The sequence below is a fragment of the Brassica napus genome, chromosome C5 (genome assembly GCF_020379485.1).
Source record: "Brassica napus cultivar Da-Ae chromosome C5, Da-Ae, whole genome shotgun sequence".
Classification (NCBI taxonomy): domain Eukaryota; kingdom Viridiplantae; phylum Streptophyta; class Magnoliopsida; order Brassicales; family Brassicaceae; genus Brassica; species Brassica napus.
The window spans coordinates 51,614,994-51,637,486 of record NC_063448.1 but is presented as its reverse complement, the minus strand read 5'-3'; the positions used below and the strand labels follow the sequence as shown (position 1 = coordinate 51,637,486).

General features: G+C 34.3%; 3 protein-coding genes and 1 pseudogene across 4 annotated transcripts; 2 read left to right on the top strand and 2 right to left on the bottom strand.

The window, feature by feature from the left end:
- Positions 1-684: 684 nt before the first annotated feature.
- On the top strand, positions 685-9,522 carry LOC106454161 (annotated as a pseudogene).
- Positions 9,523-10,500: 978 nt separating this feature from the next.
- Positions 10,501-12,509, bottom strand: LOC106452477 (rho GTPase-activating protein 4). Its single transcript, XM_022703714.2, has 4 exons — positions 11,775-12,509; positions 11,462-11,702; positions 11,161-11,391; positions 10,501-11,092 (listed from the first exon to the last, which is right to left on the bottom strand). Exons 1-4 carry the CDS (start codon positions 12,152-12,154, stop codon positions 10,652-10,654), a joined length of 1,293 nt encoding a protein of 430 aa, XP_022559435.2. The 5' UTR covers positions 12,155-12,509; the 3' UTR covers positions 10,501-10,651.
- Positions 12,510-13,687: 1,178 nt separating this feature from the next.
- Positions 13,688-14,947, bottom strand: LOC106452478 (probable small nuclear ribonucleoprotein G). The gene is made up of 4 exons (XM_013894611.3): positions 14,785-14,947; positions 14,621-14,643; positions 14,071-14,192; positions 13,688-13,953 (listed from the first exon to the last, which is right to left on the bottom strand). The coding sequence occupies exons 1-4, from the start codon at positions 14,817-14,819 to the stop codon at positions 13,894-13,896; spliced, it is 240 nt and encodes a 79-aa protein (XP_013750065.1). The 5' UTR covers positions 14,820-14,947; the 3' UTR covers positions 13,688-13,893.
- A 2,684-nt stretch (positions 14,948-17,631) lies between these two features.
- LOC106452479 (probable disease resistance protein RPP1) lies at positions 17,632-22,091 on the top strand. Of its 2 annotated transcripts, XM_013894614.3 has the most exons (5): positions 17,632-18,866; positions 18,969-20,079; positions 20,183-20,473; positions 20,602-21,233; positions 21,317-21,626. In XM_013894614.3, exons 1-5 carry the CDS (start codon positions 18,268-18,270, stop codon positions 21,381-21,383), a joined length of 2,700 nt encoding a protein of 899 aa, XP_013750068.1. In that variant the 5' UTR covers positions 17,632-18,267; the 3' UTR covers positions 21,384-21,626. The 2 variants fall into 2 exon arrangements, with proteins under 2 accessions (XP_013750068.1, XP_013750066.1); XM_013894612.3 differs by having other exon boundaries at positions 20,602-22,091.
- Positions 22,092-22,493: the final 402 nt, after the last annotated feature.

The following is a 22,493-nucleotide window of genomic DNA, read 5'->3' as shown; positions in this document are numbered from 1 at the left end:
ATGTCTTACAGATATGATCGTCATTGATATGAAATTACTTACATCTCATCGTCCAGACTTCCCTTAAAATGCATTAGAGATTACAATACACATCACACCAATCTCAAACCAACATCATATCAACTTTAATTACTGTCATATATATAAATGAATGAATGAAAATGGAAAAATATTTTTTTTGTTCTAACTAAAAACTGAAATTGCAATGTTTGATAAGTTAATGAATGAATGAAAATTTCACACTCAGTAATTGAAGAATTAATGAACTAATATATAAAAATTTAGAAACAATCGAATTATTGTCAGTTGATTTTAAGTTGGAAGTCTATGTCAAATTTAACATGAGATCAAAACTACCAGATGTTGGGATGCTCCCTAGGATATTATTCCCACAATTGTCCATGTTTGAGTGTGAGTGAGAATGTTAATGAATAAATGAAAATATTCGGATTGATAGTTAAAAAAATTAATGAACTAATATATAAAAGATTAATTCAATCTATCGTTAATTGTTTTTTTTTAAGGTGAATCCCGTGATAAATTCAAATTTAATAAGATATATGTACTAAAGAAAAACCATTACAACACGCTCTCAAACAAATCAATCACATGACACTAAAAATATTACAAAGATTCAGAGGCCAAGGACATAGCTCAAACTTTAATATTCTTAGCCACAAACCCAAGGAAAATATGATGAAGAGGACCTGAAAACACAGCAAGTTCATGATAATATATCGATTAAGGACATAACACATTGGAGAAGACCAGTTTCTCAACAGTAAAAGAGGATTGGATGAGCTGATTCATGAGTTTTTAGGGTGAATTTGTAGGTTTACCAACTAATAATAGATTGCCATTTTTTATTCAATTTTTCAGAAAATAATAAAATAATAAAAATTTGGCAAGTCATATGTTTTTAAATGAAAAAAGAAAAAAATAAGTGAAAATAGTAGTAGCTACCAAAGAAAATGGAAATTCTTTATTTTGCCGTCAAATAAACACTAAACGCTAAACTTTTTGGTAAATCTTAAATCATAAACACTAAACCATAAACGCCGTCTCTAAACCCTAGACCCTTAGGATTTACCCAAAGGTTTAAGATTTACCCAAGAGTTTAAGATTTACCCAAGGGTTTAAGATTTACCCAAGGGTTTAAGATTTACGCAAGCGTTTATCCAAAGATCTAGGGTTTAGTATATAGAGTTTAGAATTTAGAGTTTAGTATTTTGTATAGGGCGTTAACAATGTTAAAAAAATGTATTTTTTGCATTTACTATTATTTTTTATTATTTTTTTTATTTAAAAAACATAATATGACTTGACAAATTTTTATTACTTTGTTTTTTTTTTCCAAAAACTGGATATGAAGTGGCAAACTATTATTGGTTAGTGATTCTACACGTTCACTCTAGAAGGTTAATCCAAAAAAAACTCCTAAATGAATAAAAATCAACAAAAGAACATAATTCCAGGATGGGTATTCTAGAGAATTTGTTATTTTTGGGGTCTAATGTTAAGTATCTTTTAGTGGCATTAATTAATCACAAGGGCCACGGCTGTGCTACACATGGCGTGTCTCATGTACTTTTTTAGTATGCTACTTGATTAAGTTCCATCTCTCTATAAACTGAAATGTGAGGTGCATTTTTAACACACATCTTCTAATAATTTTCCTTATCACTAATAAGTACGATAAAATTGGATTCAAGATTCAACAAAACTATTCCTTCCTTGATGTTATTTCAAATATACATACAGATATGCTAGTTAATGTATATGTCCACTATTAATATATGTATATCGGATGCAGGTATGTTGGTGATGAAAAGAGTGGCGATGACTATGAATTTGTGAAAGCTTTACGTATGAGTGGTGGAGATGGAGCCTACAGTTACTCCGCCAATTCTCTTCTTCAGGTTCTTCAATATTCGTTTCCTTTTAGCTTGTTAAAAACTTAATAGTATTATTCTGGTAAAGCAAAGGAAAAGAATCATTCATTTCATTATGGTGAAGTTGTAATTTAAATATTAACCAATAAAAATTTAAGGTGCTATATATATGTAAGAAGAACATAATTTATACTTGCTCATATGAAACTGTGAAATCAACCAAAACTACGTATATATTTCTGTGTAATATATACCATTAAAACAGAAACACTAAAAAATCTACTTACGAAATTTTATAATTAGACCATTACATTATTTAGTGTTTCAAAAAAAGAAAAAAAAAAGACCATTACATTATTTATATAATATATTTATAAAAGAATATTGAGAGAGATACATAAACTCGAATGTGAATGAATACGATAATCTATAATATAATGAGGCAGTGAGCCGTCACGTCAGCAGGTAAGTGAACCCTATTTTAAAAAAGTGTGAAAAAATATCAAGCATGTGGTTCGAACTTGGGTTACTGTGATACAAAAATACCAACATTTAAATCACTAAACTAAAGAAAACTTTGTACATTGATTACCGAAACTAATATATATTTATGAAGGATTTCTTAGAGTGGGTCTCACACATAAACACCAACATTTATACTCACGTGTAGCTTTGATCATCGAAACCTATTTAGTAAAATTCGCATGCTGGCCCAATAAAACTTATAAGTGGGCTAAATCTCTTTTGTATGTATCTAGGATTTTTATAGTACTCTGTCTCCACCGATAAACCGAAACGTTACCCTTTTAGCTTATCAAAAAAAAATTCTGAAACTTTTCATCTTCACCTCTCCATATCTCCAACGATCAGTTATGGTACCGTTTCACCTCTGAAACGATCCATCTCAGTATATAATTTCTCAAACAAACCTTGAGACTCATATCTCTTATTAAATTACTCCTAAATTGAACTGTCGCAGCTTTTAGCCAACCTTCGAAAATGTCAGCCTCCAGTGTTGTTGTTGCTTAATCGGTCGTTTTCCCCGCAACCTTTCTCCGCCTAGAACATAGTACCCAGGAAAAGGTATTGACAATTTGACTTTCTATGGAATATTATATACCATATTTGTTTAATCAATATTCAAGCTATCAGTTTTAATACTTTAAGCGTATATTTCTCTGGGTAGAATTCCGAGATCCACGGTTCTATCCCAGTTCGTGTGAATCACTACCATCCATCGCTACGATAGGGGATCGATCGTGAAAGTTGATTGATCGCATTGAAGTTGTCCGATTAACTAATATGATGCAAACTCTGTTTTGATGGGCTATAACGGAAAGTTATTTGGTTGCTAGGACTAACAGAGGCTGCAAGGCTGGGTACGTCTCAGGCGGAGCTGAAGGACGGTACAACTAGAGCGCCTATTGTCCGGTTTTTATCGTGCCAACGTGCTACGGAACTTAAGCCTTCCTAGGAGAATTCAGATCACTTCGAAACGTCGGCTGTCATTTTCAACAGGTACCACCAAGATGTAAAAAAATTTATGTTTGTGGTGTGGTTCGACTCAAGATTGAAACTTTTGCTAATGAAATAATGATTTTGTGGATGCATGTCAATTAGATTTACGAGGCTACAAACTGTTCACTGTACATTGGCAGGAAAAAAATGGCTATGTATGGTTCAGTTGTAACACCGGTGTGGTGCAATGGGGATGGACATGGTAACCAAAGGTGTGCATAATGTTATTGAGTTCCTCAGTGATGATTCCCCTGACATGGATGTGATCGGAATCTCTGGTGAGTTCCTTTTGTATGTTATTGGTTTGATTTTAAAACAATGCCTTTTAGCTTAATGTCATCTTGAGACTTAAAAACTTGAAATTTATTGGTCAGATAGCTTCTTCTCCGACATTAACAAACCTGCTGCGGTGAACTGCATCGAGGGCCATGGCAGTAATTAGAAGAGAGATTGGGAACAAGGTGTTGAAAACGAGTGTGTCTGGCTTGGTGGAGCTCAATATACTCAAGAACCTCACCATCTATGCTGTTGCAGGCTCTCTAGGTCGTTTCAAATCTCATGCCAGCAACATAGTGTTTGATGTATTCATAGCTACTTGCCAAGATCCAGCCCAAAACATGGAGAGCTCTCAAATTGATGGAAGCCATTAATAGCAATCACCGTACCTTCACTATCTCCACCATCACTGAAGATACCATCATAGAGAACCATGGCAAGGTTGTCTAATTTTACTTGTCAACATGTTTACTGTTTGCACCTTTTCTTTAAACATCACATTCATGTATTTCAGGAGCACAGTGAGAACATTCTTCCAAGCAGTGAAGGTGACGTAGGATTGGCAGCGTCATCGGGCCCGTCTGTTTTGGGAGACAAGGTCGATGAGGAATGTGCTGCACTAGATCCTCCAGAGATTTCAGATGCTCAGAACAACTGCAAGCGCTGCCGTGAGTGATTGGAAATATCTATTATATTCCTATCAGCCCGTCAACGTCTTTTCTATGCATTTTTAAAAACTGCTATTATCTTTGTTTTCCATCATAAACTTTGGATATTTTTTTCCTTGCATGTTTTCTCTGTTCGGAGATTTTATTTCTATTTTGGATTATTAATGAAACGTCGACGGGTTCTAACTCATACAAGATTTGTCAGTGGTGTATTTTTTTGGTTTACCTATTTCTAACATTTTTTTGTCCACCATAAACAATTTTTAACAAAGTCGAGTAAAACTCTAAAAATAAATAATTTTGCAACCGTATAATTTTATAAATTTTTCTAGAGTTATTAATTTGAAAAAAAATAGTTTATTACAATTCTATATTTTTGAAATTAATTTAGGTAAAATAAGAAAATAATTTAATTTATTGTTCGATAAATTGTTTAATTTTTTGAATTCAAATTGTATATTTTGTTCTTTACAGTATTTGTTTTATATACTAACAACTACCTAAGTAAATACTAAACAACTTCATAAACTTTATCTTTTGAACATGAAAGCGCTAATAATGCTAATGGTCGATCAAATGATCATGACGAAAATAATGCATATGAATTCGCCGGTCATTCTTATATCAACCTAATCAAACTGTGTGACTTCCAAATGTTATGTTCATCACCATTATATACAACACGGAAAAACAAAAGTGGAAAAAAATAAACGACAAAATCCCGTACACAAAACTACAAAACGATCAATAACTTATCCGGCCCCGGTTATACCCCTAGTATATAAAAAAAAGGAAGTAATCATCTCGTTGTCGTTCGTTAATAATCGTTAATAGTTAAAACTCAAATTTGTCGGGACGATTTTTTATATGAAACATGATTATAGTCTCGAGACCCTTTTTTTTAAGTATCTGCCTCTTTTTTTGGTTCGTATAGAGAAGAGTTCTACTAATGGCAAAACCAGTCTTGGTACGAAACACAGAAGAAATGATGATGAATTTAAACTTCCCTAACTGTATCAAAGTTGCTGAATTGGATTGTTCTTCGGGACAAAACGCGTTTTTGGCTATCTCTGAGATCATCAACACCATCAGTGTATTGTGCCAACAATCGAACCAAAACCCTCCAGAAATCGATTGTTGTCTGAATGATCTTCCAGAAAACGATTTCAATGCAACGTTCAAATCCATACCCTTCTTCAACAAGGAGCTCATGATCACAAACCAAGCATCGTGTTTCGTCTATGGAGCACCAGGTTCCTTCTACTCGCTCTAGGCTCTTCTCTCGCAACAGCCTCCATTTAATACACTCCTCATACGCTCTCCATTGGCTCTCTAAGGTAATTTTCTTTAAGACTTTGTTATAACATTCCCTAACATTTTCATTTACATAAAACTTTGAGTTATTTGATAGTTAAACGGTGGAGTTGTGTATTATTATAGGTACCAGAAAAACTCGTAAATGACAAGGAAAATGTGTACATCACAAACGCAAGTTCTCAAAGTGCATATAAAGCTTACTTGAATCAATTCAACCGAGATTTCACAATGTTTCTAAAGTTGATTTGTTTTCAAGATAGATGAGTGGAAGTAGTGAATCATGATATTCTTTGGTTTAGAGGTTTGGCAAACATATGTTGTAGTATTGTATGTATTTCTTAGGGTTAGATTTTGGAAAGCTAAATGTTTTTCTCAAAAATTAATTTTCACCTATATGTGTTTATTTCTGTGTATAGTAAACATTTTTCAAGTTTGATTTGATTTTATGGAGTGTTAAATTAGATAATTAAGTTTAGGGATTATGTTTAGGGTATGGACGACTTATATTTCAGTCGTCTGGTGAATAATTTTACCCAGACGACTTATATTTTAGTCGTCCAAATATTCCAGCCTAAAATTTTTAAAAGTCTAGGAAGTCTTTTATTTTAGTTTTCCGCTAAAAATATTTTAGTTTCCCGCTAAAAATATTAAACTCTTCTGGATGACTTACAAGTAAGTCGTCTAGGAAGTCGTCTGAATCAAAAATATTTAACCTAATTGGATTTTTTATCTTCCTATATAAAGAAAAAATTATACATTCTCTTTCATTCTCTCAAATGGATGTAACAAAAATGTAATGTCATCATTCTAAAACTCTTCAACCTCTCTCTGATCTCTTTGAACTTATAAACACTAACCTTTATATCAATTTATTGTTTTTGTCTCATGTCTTTCTCACTAGTTTATCTTGTTTTTGCATGTTTTTAATCAGATGGTTTTCATCTTCCACTCATTTAAAGGTAAATCTATCAATTTTATATATGTATTTTTGTGTGTTCTATAATGGTAGATTTATCTAATTTTCCACTAATTTTCTCTGTTTTAAGTCATTTGAAAGTTTTTGGATTGCATGTTTTTTAAAACTGGATTTGGATATGCAGGTTTTTCAGATCTGGAAGACGTCTGGGACGACTTACCTGTTAGTCGTCTAAAATATAATGCGCTAGACGACTTCCAGGAAGACTTCCAGGAAGTCTTCCAGACGACTTCCAGGAGGTCGTCTGGACTTCTAGGAAGTCTTCCAGACGACTTACAGGAGGTCGTCTGGACTTCCTGGAAGTCGTCTGACAGAGTCTTCTCCCATGTCTCTCCCTTTCATAACAAACCTGAGCGTTTTGGTAAGTTTTTATGTCTGATTTTTCTTCATTTGGTAACTTTCTATTGTATAAAGTTCTTATTTTTTTTTCCAAACTAAAACTCTTCAAACCCACTTTAATCTCTTTGACTTGAAAACACCAAACTTTATATGAATTTTTCAGTTTTGTCTCATGTCTTTCTAACTAATCTATCTTTTTTGCAGGTTTTTAATCAGATGACTCTCATCTTCCACTCATTTAAAAGTAGATCTACTAATTTTAGATATGTATTTTTTGTGTGTTCTATAAAGGTAGATTTATTTAATCTTCTACTCATTTTCTCTGTTTTTAAGCCATTTGAACGTTTTTTGATATGCAGGTTTTTCAGATCTGGAAGACTTCTGGGACGACTTACCTGTTAGTCGTCTAAAGTACAATGCACTAGACGACTTCCAGAAAGTCTTCCATACGACTTCCAGGAAGTTTTCCATACGACTTCCAGGAAGTCTTCCAGACGACTTCCAGGAAGTCTTCTTCCATATCAAGTGGAGTTCAAGCTTGTCTTTGTAGATGAATGATCTATAATAGTTTTGTTTGTGGTATGTTTTGTGATTTGCATGTCTACTCTTTTATTTGTGATTTTTTTTGTAAAATCAGTAATAATGTTTCCCAAGATGTAATATATGTGCTAACAATGTGTTTACACATTTACAAATCAATGAAATAATATACTTCAATAGCCTTTTTCTTATCTTTGGATCTCCCATATGCAATAATAAACTCCAATGGCCTTTTTCTCATCTTAATAAACAAGAATGTTGGTAGCCTCATATTGATATAACATTTTAAGAAGCATTTTAACCCTTCTTCTAACTCATAACAATAATCATCATTGGTGTCTATAACAATAATACTTAAGAGATAGAAACAAACAATATTAACTAGTCAAAGCATATCACATTTTTTACAAGTTTGTGTTGAAAAACTTAGTCAAATTTAGTAAAACTTGGTTACCCAAAACGTTTTAATCCCATATTTCACACTTGCTCTAATCTTCCATTGACAACCACTAACACGACATGTTGCCATAAAGAGAGTTTTCGTTGACTTGTGTATTCCAACATCCATCTTTCAACAATCATTCTCCATACACTGCATGTAACTGACGCATCATCTGAAAAAGTCAAAATAAAACACATTAGCAAACATAGAACAAAGAAAACGAAAGCTTATTAAAGATCGACACGGACGACTTCAATCTAAGTCTTCCAGACGACTAAAATATAAGTCGTCTGGTCAATGCAGATGTTATTTTTGCAATTGACTTTGAAATCTGTTATCTGAGACGACTGAAAAATAAGTCGTCTACTTTTATTTGGTTAAAAAAACTCCAAAGCTAGACGACTTACATTTCAGTCGTCATAGGTTAGTTTTGCATTTGACTGGATTATTTCAGAAGTTTGACTTTCCTGGATGACTTACATTTCACTCGTCTGGTGAAAAATTGAAATATCAATATTTTATTAAAACTCGAACAATTAAGTCGTCATAGGTTAGTTTTGCAATTGAAAAAAAAACTTCAATATTTAATTATATATAGACGACTTACAATTCAGTCGTCCGTCCGATGACTTACATGTAAGTCGTCCAGGATTTAAGAGGTTTGACCAGAATCTCGAAATAAAATTCTGGACGACTTACATGTAAGTCGTCGGGCGGACGACTGAATTGTAAGTTGTCTGGGTATAATTAAATATTGAAGTTTTTTTTCAATTGCAAAACTAACCCATGACGACTTAATTGTAAGTCGTCGAGTTTTAATAAAATATTGATATTTCAATTTTCCACCAGACAACAGAAAAATAAGTAGTCCAGGAAAGTCAAAATTCCGACAAAATCCAGTCAAATGCAAAACTAACCTATGATGACTTACATGTAAGTCGTCTAGGTTCTTTGGAGATTTTTTTGTAACCAAACAAAAGAAGACGACTTAACTTTCAGTCGTCTCAGAAAACAGATTTCAAAGTCAATTGCAAAAATAACCTCTGCATTGACCAGACGACTTACCAGGTAAGTCGTGACTTACCAGGTAAGTCATCTGGACGAACGGAAAAAAACTTGATTTCATACCTTAAATTAGTGAGATAACTTTCTTATCACACATAAGGCTTCTCCGAACACACAGAATCTCAAACAAAAGTGACCCACTCAGAATCGTTAGCTTCTATGACTCATGCATTCAACATGCCATTTTATGATCCGAACGAACAAGAACTCAAAGAAGTGATACAAAACGAAGGTTCTTTTGAAATCAATGACTTAGAGACACATGAATACGATCTTGGCCATAGTAACTGCGACAACCAAGAAGATGATGAAGCAGGATACAATGAAGCCAATTGTATAAGAGCCGTTACTGAATCAATGCTCGTTGTTCATTTTGGAGAAGATATCATCGATATCTTGTTTGATAAGTATGCTCGCCATGTGACACAACACGCGAGCCGCAGAAACAAAACCAGTGTCACTCTTGTCGTCGCGTTGACTAAAAAATAATCAGCATTTGCTTGAAAAAAATTGCTTGTATATTTACTTATTATTTTCCTTTCCGTTAATAAATTCTAAGTCGTCCAGAATTTAAAATAGATTGTGATTTGTGATATGTTATACTTATATGTTATACATGTGTAAGTATAAATATTTATATTGTACAAATAATAGTCTATATACATTTAAAATTTACTATATGAAATAACTGTTTAATATGACAATGGTAAACACAAAAATATATTTTATATTGATTAATTTTGTTTTGGTTTTCAAATCGTTAACTTTATCACTCACATTTTTAGAATATGAATCACGCGTCAGTACAAGTGTATTTTTTGTGTAGGTAAAAAATTAATGTCTAATAAAATTGTTATATATATTATTTAAATATGGTGCTGTATATTTTATACTCTTCCACATTTATTATATTTAATTTGCATTGGACTATTATTTATATGAAAATTTACATAAAATTCTGTATTTTCGTATATATGGGTTTGCTTATGTAAAACAATAATTTCTTTATTTGAATTATGTTATGTATCAGGTTGTTCAAAAAAAAATTATGTCATGTATCAAAGGTATCCGAATGTGGAAATAAATATACTTGAGTTACGTATATCACCATATTATTAATATAAAACTGAACATTAACAAATAACCTTTATTTTTTTTAAGATATTCATTAATACTTCCGTAATTAAGGCATCTTGTTATATTTTTGGAAAGAATAACCTCTTCTGAGAAGAAAATGAGAAAATGTATTCCACATATATAATAGTCTTTACATTCAATCATCTAATACCTGCAATTTATCCTTGTGACTTAGGATTATAAGACCAATAAAAGTTAAAAGTTTTTCACCAATACTGGGATTATCCTCGTAGATCATTTGACATGAACATACATCTTGTGTGATAAGGACATGTGGCCCATTCCTGGAAAGATGCACACTCTGGCCTTTCAAATTAAAACCTAAGGAAGTGAAGCAAAAAACAACTTATCTTTGACTTTATATGCAGAAATGCAGCATCTCTTGATACACAAGCAACCATCAACAAAACCATCCCACAAAACCAAAATCAAGAAAACCCAAAAGTTGGATCAAGAACATGAATGAATGGAATCTATTTTTTCACCGCCAAGCTTCAAAAAGCTCAACTCTGTAATTCACACGTCCCACAATACTACTAGCATTCTTCATCTTCCTCTTCTCCTCCCAACCTTTCTGTTTCTTTCCAAAACCTCCATTGTTATTATACTGACAGCTTTTATTCAGAGACGACTTTACACCAAGAATCTCTCTAGGTTCTGCATATTCTTCTTGTACTTCAGACTCCTCTTTGTCTTTCATTTCCACCTCAACGGTATCCAAAGCAACCTCCTTGTTAACTTCCATGAGATGCAACAACTGTCTGCTGCCCTGATCACCATTCTCGTCCCTAGGACCCGGGTTCGAACCTGGAACCAACCTATCTCGAGACTCTTTCCGGTCCTTAAGCGTCTTCACAATAAGTGTCTTAAGAAAGTTCATGACTTGCACAGCATACATTAGTGCCGTCAAAGGATCCAACATCTGCATTAAAAATTAGACTCATTTCATTTGCCAAAACTTTTAAATAATCATCAAAAAAAACAACTAACCTGAGTCATGTTAGGTGCGAAAACCATAGCTATGTTTCTCGCATTCATCTTGTTAAGACATTCCATCTCCACAACATCAGCCATCAGATTAATTGACCAATCCAACAAAGAAGCTTCCGTTGAAGGAAGCATCCTCACAAGCTCAACACACTCTTCTTCGCTTTCAGACTCCATCACTTGCTCTGGCGAGAGTGAGTCCAACACACCAGTAGGAAGCTCCCTAAACCAAGCCTAAGTAGAAAAAGACAGTAAGTAAAAAAAAAAGAAACAACAAGAGAGAGAGTAATAATCCAAGTAATACCTTAATGAGACTTGCCAAGCAATGAACATCAATGTTATCAGGTACAACACCTTTGTTCAACTCTTCTCTTATGTACTCCTCTTGACCATTCTCACCATTAATCCTGAAGATTCCTTCTACCCTTAACCCTCCTCTACTGTACAAGTGACTCTGCATCATCAAGAGTATCGTAGGCACAACGTTCCCTCTAGTATCGTAAGACAGCTGCATTGACTCGGTCGAGACACCAAACACCTTTGCACTGCAAAGAGAATTTACATTTCAAGAAACTGTTTTTTACGTTTTACTCAAAGATTAAAAAGCAAAACGAAACCTTGCACTAGGAGGGCGTGTAGGGACTTCAGGTTCGAACTCAACGGGCAAGCCGAGGAAGCCGTGGAAACGGTCGAAGGTGACGTGAGCGACGTGTCTAACGTCTGTAGGGACACCAATCTCCATTGAAGAAAGATTTATCTCTTGGCCAACGCAGCCAACGATTAAAGACTTTCTGATAGCAGAAGCGAGAATCTCCAAGGAAGACGAAAGCTCGAATCTTTCTCTCTCTTTCTGGCTTCTTTCGTCTTCTTCTTGTTCTTCGTCGAGAGGAATGTTAAAAAGAGAATGTGGGTCTCTGTTACCATCATTGCTGCCTCCGCAGGAGCTTGAAGGTGAAGGGAAGTGGCATGATTGAGTGGATTTTAGCACTCTAGCCATCTTTATCCTGATTAAAAATCAAGACTTGGAGTGATGGGTACTCTCTCTCTCAAGAGGGAAAGAAGAACAGTGAAGGTGGTCAAACTCAGAGGGCTGTTAAAGAAACAATCTTTAATGTGGGAAGTAAATGGGTAGTTAATGATGGCTATTGGGGAATAGTAATGGGTGGGAAGAGAGAAAGATTGAAACTTTTTGGGTACTAAGCGACGCGTAGAGTTGAATTCAAGAAAGGGTTTTTAGACTTTTAGTTGGTGGCTTGTAATTATCATCACTTCAATCTTTCTTCTTCTACACAAGAGGAGAGAGAGTGATGGGAGTTAGGTGAGAGAGAAGGGCTAACGAGGAAGGTGAAGGTCGAGCTGTCTTTTTAACTCTCTCTTTATTATTAATATGATGATTTTGCTGTTGCCTCAAGTCCAAAATAGAATATCAAGCAGAAGTACTAACTTTTGTTTCCATGTGAAATTATGAAATTTACTAAATATCTCAAATTCTGACTATTATTTTAATCTTTTTATCAATGGAGAAATTTTACAGTAGAATCAGTTGAGAAGAAACAATAAAAGACTACCTACAGTAAGACGAGTTCTATGATTTTTTGTTGATTGATAAGTATGTAATCAGATTTTGAAGAAATCCAAATAGCATGGTGAAGTTTTCATTAAACAACTTGCATCTAGTGTGAATCTTTTAGTTACTTGCAATGGTCGGTATGGTATGGTCCACGAGTTTTGATAAAAATACTTTAGTTACCGTTGTAGGGAAGCCATCTCCAAGACTTTTTTTACCTCTTCCCCATAACTAAAGAGAAAGGTGCAAAAGAAAAAAGGAAAATAATAGTGAAGTTGGTGAAAGTTCTTTTTGGATTAGTTGTTGTAGAGATCTAAATTATGTTTTTGTGTTATATGAGTTGAAGATTCCCCGACACAGATACAGACAGTAATACCTACTTTTCAAATCGTAGTAGATGACTTGCAACAAAAGTTTAGAAGAATTTTGTAGACAAAACACAAATACCTACTTTTCTACCAATAAAGTACATCTGATTAGACCACCACCCCCACGTGTGCCGACGACCTGTGTGCCGAACATTCCGTTGTATGTTACGTGTTGCTGTTAGATTCGAAATGTATCATTTAATCCTCATTTGCCTTGCAACAAGGCTTCGTGGGGCACATGTCTTTCCTTTATTCCTTCCACTTTCACTTCTTAAAGCAGCTTTCAATCAAAAACAGAGGAGCCAAACGGCATAATTATGATCTCACTAAAAAAAAGTGTGGAAAGAAAAAAGATTGGTATAGTAGTAATAAAGCACATTGCAATGACCGTTTGGAGGTGTTATTTACCCCCAAACTCCAAATCCCCACAACAAAGGGCTTTTGCTTTGCTTGAGGTTTGGCCCAATAAAACTTAGCTTTTCTCCATGTCTGCTTTGTTGTTTTTCTTATTTTGTAAAAGGGTGTAGCAATGCTTCTTTAATTGTAGGAACCAAAGATCTAAATTGTAAGGAATATAGAACCTAGAGGCTAGAGAGACCCGTTTAACCTGGCAAAATTCATAACTCAAGGATAGTAATTACAAAAACAGTAGAGAGAAACTTCAGAACATAAGAGTAAACAAAGAAGAGGAACTTGGTCGAGGTAGTAGATTCATGTTGATAGTCTACTAATTAAGTTCCAATACAGAGAGTCAAGATACAGTAGATGGTTACCGATAGTGCAAAGTAAGAAAAAAAGAAGCTAAGATCTTCCAACTGGTTCAAGAGCTTCAACGGTGACAATGCTGTTTCCTCTTATCACCTGCAACCAAGAATCATTGAATACAATTAAAACAAGACAAGTGGTCAAAAGGCTACTACTACTACTACTCTTATGAGATTCGTGTGGGTTTTGGAGAAGAGAGAGAGGGAAACGTACCACCATGCCAATGTCAGTTTTGTCATCACCATTGACTTCAACAGTGTTATCCACCACAAGATTCATGAACTGGTCAAACCCACGGAGAGTTCCAACAACCATTCTGTTGGCATTCAGCTTAACTACAATTGGAAGAAAGAAAGTAAATGAGACCATACCAAATTTACAATAAAACGAAAACGACACACAAACTCCAGCAAAGATTCAAAAGAAACCAGAACGATAAACAACAATACCAAATAATCTATCTCTATAATATACCATTTGTAACCAGTGTAAGCAAATAGCTATGAATGTTGATGCTATATGGTTAAATAAAAAGTAGCAATCACAACGCTGAACCAGAAGAAGCATATGAAGGCAAGATCTATGCTAAACTTATAGCATTGTATCATATACTAAAGCTGAAATACTTTAATTAATTCACAAAATCCAACAATCAAGACAACAAATTAAATTGTATGGCTATTAAGTTCATCGATCGGTTTAAGAGCTGCAAGCGAATTTAAGCAACAGATTCGGTGAAAACGGAAGAAGAGATTAAACTTACTTTGGAGCTTCTTGTCCATGTACCTGTATCACATCAAACCACGACGAATATGATCAGAATCACGAAGAAGATGTGAATGCTGGATGAAACAAGAGCATCCAGTGGTTGTAATTAAAGACAAGAGTCGAAAATCGAAAGGAGAATAAGTGGCGAAGAGAGCTTACTTCTTGAGATCCGGAGGCTGACCTGATCGACTCATTCTTGCAGAATCGGGGAAGACGATGGAAAAGGAGAGATTAGGGTTTTTCTCAGCTCAGCTCGGAACGAACTCGAATGATTCCAGAGAGAGAATAAGCAACAAAAAAAAAAAAAAAAAAAAGTCTGTTAATCAACGGCGTCGTTTAAGGCCCAGTGTTATTGGTGAGGCCCAAAAGCGTTTCACCTGTTTAAGCAAAAAAGGAGAGGGGTGTTCCGAGAAACGAACACGGGACCTCTCGCACCCGAAGCGAGAATCATACCTCTAGACCAAACACCCTTGTTGAAAGAGTTGTATATAAATAATTATTATAACTATGTTTCATTGCCCCATAATTGCATATCTATATTTATTTACAGTCAAACTGGCCAATGAAGTAATTTATTTGATCGAAAAGTTAGACATATTATAGAGGTTTTTTGAAAATATTTTATCCAAAAGGATTATTAATGAAACCTATATAACAAGATGAGAAGGTAGATAAGGCGAGAGAAGAGTAAGAGTTTGACTGGTGACCATTCGGGAAACAAGAGGAATAAACAGAAAAAGAATATACGAAAAAAAAATGGCATGAATGAAAAGGAATGGATGTTCCTTCTCAAATTTAACAAGGAATAATTCTGTCCTTTAATTCTCTACAAATAAAAGGAACGAGAGAGAATGAGAAGAAATTATTATTCTTTGTGAATGATGATTTTTTATAGGAACATTAGGGAATACATTATTCCCCGATCACCATTTATCTGGATAATTTAAGGTTTTCGATTTGAAAAGTGAATTAGATATATAAAATTTATAAATAGATTACAACCAAATTAGACTAGAATCACAAAATCACAATCACGAATTATGTTTATGTGACTCATATTTGTCCGCAAAACCAAAATCATGTTTTAGTTTTCAATGTGTCAACTCAAAAAATACTAGAAATTCAATTAATTTCTCTTTTTCATTTTTTCTAAAAATAATTTATTCTATTTGTCATCATCACGAGCTTAATCTTTACTTGATTGGTTAGTTTTCAGCAAAACCAAAGTATAACTAGACGATAGTCGGGACCTTGTTCGGACTAATATATATATATATACCTAACAAATTTTAGTTTTAATATTTATTTTTGCAAGTTTTAAGTTATTTAATTAGATATATTTTAAATTAATATTATAAATTATATAACTTCAAAATTTATATTGGCCATTAATGTATTAAATATTTTTTTTCGTTTCATATTTTTTAGTTTTGGGATGTTGATTTCAGATTAAAATCCATTTGTAGTAAAAATCAAATTAGAAAACTTGGATTTGTAATAAAACACATATTATACTTGTGGATTGAAAAGAACTATAATGACATTGAAATCATTATAAACAACCACAATTCATAAAACTTCAACAAATAAGAAAATTGAATAAAAATCATATATTACCAACAATTTAGATTTTTAAAATCGTGAGAAAAAACAATAAATTTAAAAACACTAACTTTGTATTTTCTTAGATTATACCTATATTATATTTATTATTTGTGAATTTATTTTTTATATTATTGAATATTTATCCTAGTTTTTCATGCTTCAATAGTTTTAATATTTTAATTTAATTTTCATTTTGTTGTTTGTATATTATTTACTATTTTAGTTTAAATGTATTATTTTGAATATTTATGATTTTTGGATTAAATATTAATTTGAAGTTGTCATGTATAAATATAACTGAATTTAGTTAGGAATATGATTATTTAGATTCAAAATATATAAAATATTTAGCATAAGTATCTAATTTATAGTCTACGACATATATTTCAATGATTCTTTGAATTTAAATAAGAGAAATCTCTTTTCAAATATATATATAACCAGTCGCAATCTAAATGAATTGGATATATTAGGGTTTTTGAAAGAAAAAAATGAATCGGATGCCAACCCAAAATTTTAACTAGATATTTTAGAAAAAGCAAAGAATTAGATGTATTTTGTTGTCATCTTAATATATGTGGAAATTTTATATTTATTCTATTAAAACTGAAGTATCTTTTTGACATCCCGTAGTTTAACAATAATATTACAAGTTTTACAGCTTTTATATTTATGGTTCCATTTTTAAGTATTTTGTTTCCTAAATATTTGCATCATATCTTTCCAACAAGAAAATCAAGAGTAATAAAGTGAGGCACATTTCAAAAATATATTTATTAAAGTAATATGATCAAGACGTATTTATAGCTCTTAATTTTTTTTTATATCTATCATTTTATATATCAATTTTTTTTTTATAAGAACATTCTAATTTCATAAAATTGAAAAAAAAACTTTAATCGGTATTAAAAAGTTACAAAAATTATAGAACTATAATAATTTAAATCAAATTGAATTACATATATGTCATCCATTGGTTCAAACAGTTAGTTTCGGGTTTAGGGGGTTTTATGGGTTTTATCAATTTGACTGTAGGTTTGGGTCGGATTTAAAAGCGCTAATTTAAATGCAAAAAACATTTTAAATAAAAGAAATTATTACAAATTAACAAAATATTTGTAATATTATTTGTGAAATTTTTTATCATATAATATTCTGCGTTTTAAAAACATTGTCAGTACTTTATTTCCATTAAGCATTAGTTTCTCTATAGCGTGTGTGAACATTGTCGGTACTTTATCTCCATTAAACTTTAGTTTCTTTATTGGTACTTTATAAAAAGATAACTTTTTTTCCATTAAGCTTTAGTTTCTTTTTTGCTAGTGTAAACATTTTCAGTCAATAACGTCAACGTTTTCTCATTAAATACACAAAGCCTCTTTGTAAATCATTACTCTCTATCTCGTAAAATTTTTGTGATCTTAGATCTTCTCTCCAGCGTAGTAATGGATCTTTACCTTCTCCTTGTGACAGTTTCTGTTACCATCTTAGACCATGATTATCCCTAAAAACTCCATTTGGGTTTCTTAAGTTTTTTTTTTTAAAAAAAGAAAAAATTAAAAAACAAACCAATTGCGGTTCGTCACGAGTCAGTGGGGTCTGCAAACAGTGTAAGAAACTCACTAAAATCGGTTCTTAATTAATAGTTTTCGTAATCGATCCTTAAGGGTTTTGTTGAGGTACATGCACTAAGAACCTCACTAAGACTAAGGAACCCGCATAAACATGCTCTTAGGCTTTTGTGTAGTAGAATCCTTGCTATCGTTTAAAAGGGGTATTTCATTTTCAAATCACAGGAAATATCCAAGAACTTGGGTTTATACAAGTAGCAAGAATGGTGGAACCTACATGATAGCTTTTCTCCGGGATTCATGTGCTTTATAAAAAGAGAACTTTTTATATTTCCACTAAGCTTTAGTTTCTCTCTTGCTAGTGTGAACATTGTCAGTCAATATCGTCAACGTTTTCTCATTATATCATTAGTCTCTCTATCTCGTAAAATCTCTGTGATCTATAGATCTTCTCTCCAGCGTAGTAATGGATCTTTACCTTCTCCTTGTGATAATTGCTACGCTTTTGTGTAGTAGAATCTTTTCTTTTGTTTATGCAAAGCTCAGAGTCCAAGAAAACAAAATAATCGCTTATTCTCCTTCTTCATCATCTCCACCATCTCGCCAGTCGTCTTTGCCTCGTAACTGGACACACGATGTCTTCCCTAGCTTCCATGGAGCAGATGTCCGTAAATCCTTTCTCAGTCATCTTCTCAAGGAGTGTAGGAGCAAAGGAATAAATCTGTTCATAGATAACGAGATCACTAGAGGAGAGTTTATCGGCCCTGAGCTCAAGAAGGCAATCCAAGGATCAAGAATTGCGATTGTGTTGCTCTCGAAAAGATACGCTTCTTCCTCTTGGTGTCTTGACGAGTTAGTGGAGATTATGAAGTGTAAGGAAGATTTAGGTCCAACGGTGATGCCAGTTTTCTATGAAGTGGATCCAAGTGATGTCAAGAAGCAGGCCGGTGAGTTTGGGAAAGTCTTCAAAAAAACTTGTAAAGGTAAAACAAATGAGGTTACTAGGACATGGAGTGAAGCTCTAGCAAAAGTGGCCACCCTCGCTGGTTACCATTCTAATAACTGGTTCGTCTTTAAAATCTTTCCAAACACAAATCAAACTATATATGAATGTCTTTTTTTGAACAATTTAAATGACTTTGTTATATTTTGAATATGTTGTATAAGGGATAATGATGCAAAAATGATCGAAGATGTTGCCACTGATGTCGCAAACAAGTTGTTTAACTCCACGCCGCCAAGATATTTCGACGAGTTCATTGGGATGGAAGGTCATATGAACAAGATTTCGCCTGTTTTACGCACAGATTTGGATGAAGTGAGGATGATAGGGATTTGGGGGCCGGCTGGGATTGGCAAGACCACCATTGCTAGGTGTCTGTTCAATCAACTATCCCATTCGTTTCAATACAGTGTCTTTCTGATGAATGTCAAAGCAATGTATACGCCACCGATTTGTTCAGACGACCACAATGTGAAGTTGCTTTTCCAGCAAAAGTTTTTGTCTCAAATACTCAACCAAAAAGAAGATTTCGAGATTTCTCACTTGGGAGTTGCACAAGAAAGACTGAATGATAAGAAAGTTCTTGTTGTTCTTGATAACGTTGACCGGTTAGTACAACTAGAAGCCATGGCCAAAGAAACTGGGTGGTTTGGTCATGGAAGTCGAATTATCATTACGACGCAAGATCGAAAGATTCTGAAGGCACATGGGATCACTCATATATACAAGGTTGATTTTCCGTCAGATCGTGAGGCTATTCAGATGTTTTGTATGTATGCTTTTGGTCAAAAGTCCCCTGAAGATGGTTTTGAGAACCTTGTATGGGAAGTTACAAGACTCGTCGGTAAACTCCCTTTGGGACTAAGGGTTATGGGATCTCATTTTCGTGGAATGTCCAAGCAGGAGTGGGAGAATGAACTACCAGAGCTATGGAGATGCCTTGATGGAGAAATTGAGAGCATTTTGATGTTCAGTTATAACGCATTATCTCAAGAAAATAAAGATTTGTTTCTTCATATAGCCTGCATTTTCAACCTTGAAAGTATAGAGAGAATGGTAGAGTATCTTTCAAAGATATTTCCTGATGTGAGGCAACGGCTTAACGTCTTAGCTGAGAAGTCTTTCATATCTTTGGAAAGTGAACTCGTGAGTATGCATGATCTGCTAGTCCAGCTGGGTAGAGACATTGTCCGCAAACAGTCCAGTGAACCTGGACAACGCCAGTTTCTGGTCGATAAAAGAGAGACTTGTGAAGTACTTTCTGATGATGCAGCGGTAAGTTTTGCTATTAGTGTTGTATTGCAGTACTGATCATTACAAACTGAGTCTGTTTGATAAACTGCAATCATCTCTGCCTTATTTTTGGTTCTGTTTTCAGGGTAGTGGAAATGTTATTGGCATAAAGTTTGATGGAGACGAAATAAATGTGAGTGAGAGAGCCTTTGAAGGAATGTCTAATCTCCAGTTCTTAAGACTCGGACCGGAAATTGATAATGGAGGAGATGCATTTCATCTATTTGGTGGACAAAGCTATTTATCTCGTAAACTTAGATTACTAAATTGGAGCTATTTTCCGCTGACATGTTTGCACTGTATTCCCAAGCCAGAGCTCCTCGTGGAACTAATCATGCCTGACAGCAAACTTGAGAGGTTGTGGGAAAGAACAAAAGTAAGTAACATAAGAATATCATATTTTTTTAACCAAGTTGTTATCACTATTATTGATCAGATTTGTAACTTGAAAAAACTAGACTAATAGCACGTAACAAATGTGTTATTGTTGATTTTTTCTGTCAGCCGCTTAGCAATCTCAAGTGGGTTGATTTGGCGCATTCAAAAAACTTGAAGGATGTTTCTAGTCTCTCAACTGCCACTAGTCTACAGGAATTAAATCTCAGAGGATGTTCAAGTTTAGTGGAGCTTCCCTCTTCTATTGGAAATGCCATTCATCTCAAGAAGTTGAATCTCACTGGATGTTCAAGTTTGTTAGAGCTTCCTTCCTCTATTGGGAATGCAACTAATCTCCAGTTTCTATCTCTTAGTAATTGTTCAAGTTTAGTGGAGCTCCCCTCTTCTATTGGGAATGCCATAGGGAACCTAGAGCATTTGTATTTTAGTGATTGCTCAAGTTTAGTGGGAGTCCCTTCCTCTATTGGAAATGCAACTAATCTCAGGAATTTGGATTTTAGCAGATGCTCAAGTCTTGTGGAGCTTCCTGCCTCTATTGGAAACCTCCAAAAACTAGACTCTTTGATTTTGAGAGAATGTTGCAAGCTGGAGGCTCTTCCTGTCAACATCATCTTTAAATCTCTGATGAGACTTGATCTCACTGATTGCTCCTTGATGAAAAGTTTTCCTGAGATCTCGACAAACATCAAATATATGCATCTCGCTGGAACTGCGATTAAAGAAGTGCCTTCATCGATCAGGTTGTGGCCTCGTCTTGATGTCTTGCATATGTCATACAACGAGAAACTCAAGGAGTTCCCTCATGTTCTTGACATCATGACAGATTTAGTCATGAGCAACACAGAAATACAAGAGATTTCACCATGGATAGAGAGAAGCTCTCGTCTTGATCGACTTGTACTCACAGGATGCAAACAGCTTTTGTCACTCCCACAGCTTCCAAGTTCATTATCACAGTTAGACGCAGAAGATTGTGAGTCTCTGGAGAGACTAGACTGCTCCTTTCTTAATCAAAAGATTGATCACAACTTCGCCAAATGCTTCAAACTGAATAAAGAAGCGAGAGATGTCATCATCAAGTCATCGACTAATAAAGTAACGTTCTTACCCGGTAAAGAAATGCCTAACTACTTCAATTATCAAGCTAATGGAGGTTCCCTAGTAATGAAGTTGAACGAGAGGCCTTCATCTTCATCAATGATATGGAAGGCTTGCATCTTGCTAGTCCGTAAAGATGAGGTTGAAGCTGGTATAGGACAAATGGTGTATGTACATCATGGGATCAAACAGAATAGCCTCGATGTACCGTGCAGTCCAAGAAACCACACTCTGTTTCGTCCTTTAACGGAACATCTCTACATCTTTGAATTCGAAGCAGACGTGACTTCAGACGAACTTTGCTTTGAGTTCAGGGTCAACAAAGAAGAATGGATGATAAAAGAATGTGGAGTGCATTACGTTAATACCAGTTGATGGGTTTGATACATACATGCAATGTTGTATTTTTGTATAATATTATCAATCATTATCATAATCATTACGAATAGTTGTGGTGGGTTATACCTTACGAATAAACAAGGAACCAAGTCTCTCATACATTTAGGTTCTCTTTCTAACTCTGCAACTGGCTTGCCAGGAGGCGGAAGCGTGGAAGATGGCGCAAATAGTTGAGACTAATTTTGCTGCAGAGGAGAGGAGTCCGGTGATAGCTTCAGTAACCGAGGATGCAAACGGGACCTGCCTATGGAGATGCCAAGTCGACGCCTCATGGTCGGAGAAAAGCGATGGGATAGGGATGGGTTTCGTTTTGTATGATCAGGAGGTGGAAGTGCTAAATGGCTCTCGTAAAGGGCCACAAACAGAGTCACCCCTCCACACAGAGGCTGAAAGTCTTGTTTGGGCAATGAAGGAGGTAAGCGAGCGATCGTCTGGTTGCCTGCGTGATGATCGAGTCAGACTGTCAACAGCTCATAAACATTATCCAGCAGCAGAAGAAACTC

Coding starts and splice junctions, on each gene's coding strand:
- LOC106452479 (XM_013894612.3), top strand. CDS start 18,268: ATGGATCTTTACCTTCTCCTTGTGATAATTGCTACGCTTTTGTGTAGT. Junction 18,867..18,968: donor GGTTACCATTCTAATAACTG/GTTCGTCTTTAA, acceptor ATGTTGTATAAG/GGATAATGATGCAAAAATGA. Junction 20,474..20,601: donor GGTTGTGGGAAAGAACAAAA/GTAAGTAACATA, acceptor TTTTTCTGTCAG/CCGCTTAGCAATCTCAAGTG.
- LOC106452478 (XM_013894611.3), bottom strand. CDS start 14,819: ATGAGTCGATCAGGTCAGCCTCCGGATCTCAAGAA. Junction 14,193..14,620: donor CATGGACAAGAAGCTCCAAA/GTAAGTTTAATC, acceptor TTCCAATTGTAG/TTAAGCTGAATGCCAACAGA. Junction 13,954..14,070: donor AAACTGACATTGGCATGGTG/GTACGTTTCCCT, acceptor TCTTGGTTGCAG/GTGATAAGAGGAAACAGCAT.
- LOC106452477 (XM_022703714.2), bottom strand. CDS start 12,154: ATGGCTAGAGTGCTAAAATCCACTCAATCATGCCACTTCCCTTCACCT. Junction 11,703..11,774: donor ACACGCCCTCCTAGTGCAAG/GTTTCGTTTTGC, acceptor TTCTCTTTGCAG/TGCAAAGGTGTTTGGTGTCT. Junction 11,392..11,461: donor GCTTGGCAAGTCTCATTAAG/GTATTACTTGGA, acceptor TTTTCTACTTAG/GCTTGGTTTAGGGAGCTTCC.